At 47.0% G+C, this 7,701-nt stretch overlaps 1 protein-coding gene across 5 annotated transcripts in view; it reads left to right on the plus strand.

Annotated features, from left to right (window-relative positions):
* The window catches only part of LOC120403997 (antigen WC1.1-like), an 83,744-nt gene extending 76,808 nt beyond the window's left edge, over window positions 1-6,936 (plus strand). For 2 of the 5 annotated variants that reach the window (XM_039536015.1, XM_039536022.1), the window contains 4 exons: window positions 2,165-2,248; window positions 4,844-4,933; window positions 5,790-5,933; window positions 6,675-6,931. In XM_039536015.1, the coding sequence (XP_039391949.1) occupies window positions 2,165-2,248; window positions 4,844-4,933; window positions 5,790-5,933; window positions 6,675-6,823 (467 nt within the window). In that variant the 3' untranslated portion in view covers window positions 6,824-6,931. Of the gene's footprint in view, window positions 1-2,164; window positions 2,249-4,843; window positions 4,934-5,789; window positions 5,934-6,674 lie in introns of all 5 variants that reach the window. The other 3 variants (XM_039536039.1, XM_039536034.1, XM_039536027.1) reach the window with 3 other exon arrangements.
* The last annotated feature ends 765 nt before the right edge of the window (window positions 6,937-7,701 follow it).

Here is a 7,701-nt window from a genome sequence, read left to right on the forward strand (position 1 = left end):
CACCAAAGCTGCTAGTAAAAGGGGACAATGCTCCTGTCTCACCAGGGGTTCATGCTGAATTTCAGTCACCAAAGACACCTGCCCTGCCGAGTGTTGTAGAGAGACCACAGCGCAGGCGAGAGCACTCACAATGGTTGGATGATTGTGTTGCTAAAGGAGGGAGGAGGGTTATGTATACGTGGGGGCCCTGTAGTTTTATGAAGGGGAAGGCACTCACCAGGAACACTGCTGTTAGTACCCTCCAGTTGTTGTCTAGAAGGAAGAGATTTTGCTCGGGGATCAGTTCAGCTTCATCCTTGCTACTGGGCAGTTCATCTGTAGTTTTGCAGTTCCTGACAAAATAAGAGTTCAATGTTGCTGCTGACTGTGAGTGATTACACATGTTCCTCATCACACATTTACAACAGTGAAAAATACAGATTCGGAGATACCGAAATATTTTACAAATTCACAACAATTTCACCATGTTGTTCCAAACACAAACACACATAATACATTTTGTTTCAACATTTTCTACACAGAACATTTTTTTTCAATTTACAATTATCTTTCATTTACAAATTTCCTTTACTGTATAAATAAAAAAATTAAAAAACCATTTTGAAAATGTCAAAAAATCCAAAATTATTTAATTCAATATGAATTTTTCTCTTTTTTAAACAAACTTTTAACTTTGCCAAAATTTTCCAAAAAAAAGTCATTTTTGGCTCAACTCAATCATTTTTTAAAATTTGTTTTACAGGGGCTAGCAAACTAAAATACTGTTTGTCTCCCAACCCTAGCTGTGAATGCTGCAGGAGCTGGGGCTGTGTTGAGACCAGCAGTTACTCATGTTGACAGATGAAAATGAGCTTCCTTCCCACCATACTCTGCAAGTCCCAATTCTAGGGACGGTTAATGTCACTCTGCCCATCCCGCAGCCTTGGATTGTAGCCAGTTATGGGTCAAGAATGCGACTGTCTGGGGCCAGGCTAAACTATCATTTGAAAACTGCTTTGGAGCATTGGGGCAGGGGATGTTCTGTGCCCCCATCCCACTACAGCCACTGGCCTGCTGGGTCGGCTCCCTCCTGCCCCCGGAGCAGAGAGATCAGCCCAGGAGAGCCTCATGACTTTGAGTCCTGTCCCTTTTATCCTTTGTGCCATTTTGTCTCAATGTCTGATGGGAACATCCTGCCCAAGGGCTGTGCTGTGCTCAGGGCATCCCCCAGCACCGCTGCCAAGATGGCTAGAGTGAATCACAGACTGTGCTCTGGGCCTGTCTTGGCCTACGTCAAGCTGTCCTGCTGTGGCTCAAGTGCGTGAGTACCAGGCTCAGGGCAGACTGTTAGGATGCAGGGCACAAACCGCAGATTGGCTGTGAATTCTGTACTTAGATTTTACCCAGCAAGTAACAAGTGTAAACTTCTGAGGCATTACACACAGCCTAGGTGACCTTAACTTTGTGCTCGATGGTCCCTTACATCAAAAATCACAACAGTATTCAGGTTATTTCCAGTCCCAAAGGACCAGCTACTTCTCCCAGGTCAATTGCACCTTAGAACTCACACCAAAGATGCTTGTAGCCAATCCTGTAATAAACTATCTAAGGATTTGTTAAGTAGGAGAAGAAATGAGTTATTTACAAGGTTAAGGCAGGGAAACACACACCAATATGTTTCCTTAGGGCTAACCCAGGCCAAGCACTGTGGATGTTTTGCTTATCCTTAGTAATCCTTGCTCCTGCTTTGAGCAGGGGTTTGGACTAGATGACCTCCTGAAGTCTCTTCCAACCCTATTCTTCTATGATTAATGTGGGAGATGGGTATTTGCCCTTAAGAAGGAGTCTTCTTCTCTTTGGCTGAGGTGGCCAGGACCATTGTGGAACTTCCCTGGACCCATAGCCAGAGATGTGCCCTTCACTCACCCCACAGGTATGTGAATTACCAGCATCCTTCAGGTCAGATTGTATCATCCTCTCAGTCACATTTTCCACAATGAAATGGAGATTTCTCTTGGGGAGTCTTCATCAGCCTCTCATGGCTCAGAGTCACTGTGATTCAACATCTTCTCTAGAAGGACAACCAGACTGAGACCGGAAATCCCGCTCCAGACCCTGGGTGTGTTCCCAGTCCCACAGATCTGTTGTCCTCACTGTGATGAATTTCTGGTTCTCGTCTCTCCAGTCTCCTATTCAGATGACTCAGTGATGAAGCTGCAGTATTACACCGGGGACAGCGAGGGGGAAAACGATCCTGGATCAGAACAAGGTAATGGGGGAGGGGCAGACTCAGGGCAAGAGACCCAAATCTGGGCAGAGAACAGAATTTCTATGACACTTTCTGCAATCGCAGCCATTTCCCCTCAAACAGTTCCCATTTTACACATTCGGGTCTAATCCCACTGAACAAGATTTCTGTCAGAATCTCAGGACAGAAACATGTGACCATTTCCTGAGTACACACCCTTGGGAGTGGCTCCCAGTGACCTCCCCAGGTGAGGAGCTGGAGGAGATGGGTCAGTCTCTTTGGATAAAGGTGTCAGAGCCCAGTGGAGCTCAACTCACATTGCTGAGCGAGCAGGAAGATTGTCCTGTGTTATAATTAGAGATGGGCTGAGTCCAACTCACTGATCCGAACCCACCAGAACTTTGTGGGAATGGAATTTGCAGATTCTTACCCCAGTTCCGGAGCTCAGTTTTGCAGCTGGCACCTGTTGCTATAACAAGCTGAAACAAACCTCTGGATGTGACCTTCCTGCTCTGGGCCCATCTCTATTTGTAAACTGGGCAGCATTTCTACCCCAGCGGCTCTCAAGGGAGTCCATGAGTTTGGGCCTTTGGGAATTTAGCCTGTGGCTGTGGGAGGAGACACTAAGCAGATGAGCAAGTTCTGCTGAGAAGCTGGAGCGCTGCCAAGCTGATCCCAGGGCTGCCTGAGAGGTTAATGGAGAGCAGGATCTCACAGAGGATCAGGCCAGCGGGAGATTTAATTCCTGAAGAGGGGAAGTTCCCTCTCCCCAGTGTAACAGAAAAATTAAAACCTGTCTGCAGAGATCATAGAATCATAGAATCATAGAATCTCAGGGTTGGAAGGGACCGCAGGAGGTCATCTAGTCCAACCCCTGCTCAAAGCAGGACCAAACCCAACTAAATCATCCCAGCCAGGGCTTTGTCAAGCCTGACCTTAAAAACCTCTAAGGAAGGAGATTCCACTACCTCCCTAGGTAACCCATTCCAGTTCTTCACCACCCTACTAGTGAAAACGTTTTTCCTAATATCCAGCCTAAACCTCCCCCTCTGCAACTTGAGACCATTACTCCTTGTTCTGTCATCTTCTACCACTGAGAACAGTCTAGATCCATCCTCTTTGGAACCCCCTTTCAGGTACTTGAAAGCAGCTATCAAATCCCCCCTCATTCTTCTCTTCTGCAGACTAAACAATCCCAGTTCCCTCAGCCTCTCCTCATAAGTCATGTGCTCCAGCCCCCTAATCATTTTTGTTGCCCTCCGCTGGACTATCTCCAATTTATCCACATCCTTCTTGTAGTGTGGGGCTTAAAACTGGACACAGTACTCCAAATGAGGCCTCACCAGTGCTGAGTAGAGGGGAATGATCACATCCCTTGATCTGCTGGAAATGCCCCTACTTATACAACCCAAAATGCCATTAGCCTTCTTGGCAACAAGGGCACACTGTTGACTCATATTCAGCTTTTCATTCACCGTAACCCCTAGGTCCTTTTCTGCAGAACTGCTGCCCAGCCATTCGGTCCCTAGTCTGTAGCAGTGCATGGGATTCTTCCGTCCTAAGTGCAGGACTCTGCACTTGTCCTTGTTGAACCTCATCAGATTTCTTTTGGCCCAATCCTCTAATTTGTCTAGGTCCCTCTGTATCCTATCCCTACCCTCCAGTGTATCAACCACTCCTCCCAGTTTAGTGTCATCTGCAAACTAGCTAAGGGTGCAGTCCACACCATCCTCCAGATCGTTAATGAAGATATTGAATAAAACCGGCCCCAGCACCGAGCCTTGGGCCACTCCACTTGATACCGGCTGCCAACTAGACATGGAACCATTGATCACTACCCGTTGAGCCCGACCATCTAGCCAGTTTTCTATCCACCTTACCATCCATTCATCCAGCCCATACTTCTTTAACTTGCTGGCAAGAATACTGTGGGAGACTGTATCAAAAGCTTTGCTAAAGTCCAGAAACAGTACATCCACTGCTTTCCCCTCATCCACAGAGCTGGTTATCTCGTCATAGAAGGCAATTAGGTTAGTCAGGCATGACTTGCCCTTGGTGAATCCATGCTGACTGTTCCTGATCACTTTCCCCTCCTTTAAGTGGTTCAGGATTGATTCCTTGAGGACCTGTTCCATGATTTTTCCAGGGACTGAGGTGAGACTGACTGGCCTGTAGTTCCCTGGATCTTCCTTCTTCCCTTTTTTAAAGATGGGCACTACATTAGCTTTTTTCCAGTCATCCGGGACCTCCCCCGATCGCCATGATTTTTCAAAGATAATGGCCAATGGCTCTGCAATCTCATTGGCCAACTCCTTTAGATCAGCTGGATTCACATAGGCCGGCTGTGGCCTGGCCGGGTCCGTGTCCCAACCTGTTATCTCAGCACAAGCCCAGGTCCTGCTCCCACTGCTGTTGGATTCTGCAGGGACAGGATTGGCCCCTAGTTATTTTTGGGACTCCTGTTTTACTGTCATTCTCTGACTTGTACCCTACTCACCATGGGCCCCCTTGACTTCCCTCTCATGTGCCGTAATAAACAGCTGTAGTTATAAGGGCCACCTGTGCTGAAGAGAGGCTGCTGGTGCCAGGGGCTGAGTGCTGTGTTTGCTGTTTCAGATGGAGTTTCCCCAGAGGGGTCTCAGCTGGATTACGATAATGTGGAAGAGCCTGCCCTGAACGATGTCCCCCAGACTCCAGACGGCCGAGGTGAGCAGAGACTCCGCCTCCTGGAAGCAACCTCACCCTAGGGACAATAATGGTTTGTTAAGAAAACCACAAATTTCCCCACCAGTATTTTCTATTGGCGTAACGCTGGGGGCACTGACCAGGTGCATTATAAGAACTGTGTGGAGGCCCAGGGGTAGGGACGCGTGTGATGCCCTAGATCATGACAGAGGCCCATTGCAGGGATGGAAGGACCAGTTCGCTCAGGAGCTGCCCATGCTGTACTTGCTTCAGGTCACTGCCTTGTGACCCTCAGTGCCAGGATCACTAGGGTTATGCACCATTTGTAAACGGGGCACATCAAAGCAGAGACGTCGTCAGTGCTGCAGTGTTCCCTGCCTGCCTTTCCTGGGATTCTGCTATAGCAGCTTATATACACTGTGACATGGGGTGGGTGGGACATGCAGATTTTACACCCAAAGGGCCATGTCACACCCTTATTAGCTGGCTTAGCTCCCAGTGGTGTCAGTACGTAGAGACTGATGGCAATTTACAGGATAAACATTATCAGTAGAACACATTGTAATTATTGTAACCAAATGCCTTTGTGGAGCAACCCCTCTAGGCTAGACCCCAATCACCTTTTTCTAGAACTGCCCCCAGCCCCTCGCTCATCTGGGAGCTCTAGGATCCTCTCAACCCGTGATTGAAATGTATCAAATCAATATGAAATCCCCCAGTCTGAGGTTCCAGAGGAGGCTCCTCTTACTGCCCTGAGGGTGGAAGTTAAGTGCTGAGAGATCCCCAGGGACCAGTAAGCCAAGTGCATCTGCAACTTGTACCTTATTTCTACCTTCACTGTGAATTTTCTCTTAATTACGTCACATCTTCACATCAGATGCCTCTGCCCTGCCTGGAGATGTCACAGGGGATGGTTATGATGATGCCAGAGAAGTGTCTGACCCTGAAGGTGACCCTGCTTTGGGGCAGAATGATGAGGAAGGCACTGGGGTGAATGACAGGAACAGAGATTCACAGACAGGTGAGTGGAGAACTGTTTGCACTTCACAGTGTCTCTGCAGAGTGGGAGGGCTGGAAATGTGGGATACACAGCAAGGGAACAGCCCTGGCCAACCCAATACCTGTGAGAAAATCTTTCCTTCTCTTGTCTCTCCAGTCCTGCAAAGCAGAGGCTTCAGTGCCTGCAATGGGGAGAAGAACAGCAGGGTCCCTGCTGGTGGTACTTTGTGGTCAAACCAGCAAGATATCTGGGATCCTTCTGCCTCTAGGTTCCAATCCTTGTGTGGCTTCCACGCCCTGGATGTGCTCGATTCCCACCAGTTCACTGCACATGTATCTTTTGGGCAGAATCCAATGAACTAAAATCCTGTTACTGCTGCGCAAATGTTAAAAGAGCCCATGACACGTCCTGCAAATGTTGGGCTGGCAGAGTATGGTGTTGCCACTCTCACTTTTCCGCTGCTGTTGGCAGTTGTACTGCTTTCAGAGCTGAGCGGACGGAGAGCTATGTACTTAAATGGCTCATTTTAATTCCATGCTCTACTGCTTTTCATATTTAGAGAGAGTTGCATGTTGATTTTTTTAATCAGTGTATGTACCTGTGTGGTGGGGGTGGGGGGTGTCAACTATCATGGACACAAAGAAGGGGGGGGGCAATCAAATAAGTTTGAGAACCACTGCTGTAAATTCCACCTTGCTCTGCTGCTGCACATCACCATAGACTGGATCCACTGACTGTATGTGTCTCCCTTGGGATTTTCAGGTGGGAGTCGGCACTCGCTAAGGAGTGAAGTTGTCTCTGGGATGGACAGGGAAACCCAGTTCCCGCTTCCTGGAGACACAGGTTATGATGATGTGGAACATGGTGACCCTGGGGGATCAATATCAGAACAATTTGATTGGAAAAAATAACCTTGTGATGATGTAAACGCTTTGCCTCTTTCTCTCAGAAATGCTCCGTCTGCTATGACGGCCTAGAGACAGTCCCTGACTGGTAGATAGACAAAGCAGGTGTTTTTATAGGATTTGTGTGAAGTTGCAGGAAATACAAGTGGGAGCTGGAAAAGGTTCATAAACTTTCTTTGTATAATTTTCCATCATTTGAAGGGGGAAGGAAGTTTCCTGTTTTTTTATACCTATAATTTCTTCAGCTTGAATTTTGCCTTTTTCATATTAAATCCTTTCTGAAAGTCTTCTCCATAGTGAAAGTTTTTCTTGCCAGATGAATTGTGCAGTTCCCAGGGTTCATCATGGGGTGAGGCTGAGATACAACAAACCAAAAGACAAGGGTGGGCCACCTCTGGGTATGGCAGGATGTTTGATAGTGGGGGAGGTGTCACACTGAATGTTCTATCAAACATGTGGTAAAAGCGGAAAACCAGCAAGAGAATATTCTGAGATGAGCAACAGGGTTTTTCCTAAACGTAGTTCAGATCTGAAATCTTCTTTGAATCCAAGGAGATAAATGGGAAATTCTCCCTCATAATTCACACCTAAAATTAAACAAAGAGTGAAAAGAATTCCACATTCGCAATAAATGTGGAAGATGAATATTTCTGCCAGGACAATAAATGAATTTTATAGAAAATAATGACAAGAGGAGGGTTAATAAGAATCTGGGTTTCCACTGAAGCAATAAAACTAAAACAGGTAGCAATTCACTGAGCAGTAAGCCGCAATAAAACTGATTGTGTTCACACACTGGAATATTTATTTCCATGACAATCTACAAATATAGTTTAAAATCGATGCTGAGCAGAGTACCGACCAGTGGAGAAGCCAGAAGTGTT

Source organism: Mauremys reevesii, linkage group 1 (assembly GCF_016161935.1).
Source record: "Mauremys reevesii isolate NIE-2019 linkage group 1, ASM1616193v1, whole genome shotgun sequence".
Lineage (NCBI taxonomy): Eukaryota > Metazoa > Chordata > Testudines > Geoemydidae > Mauremys > Mauremys reevesii.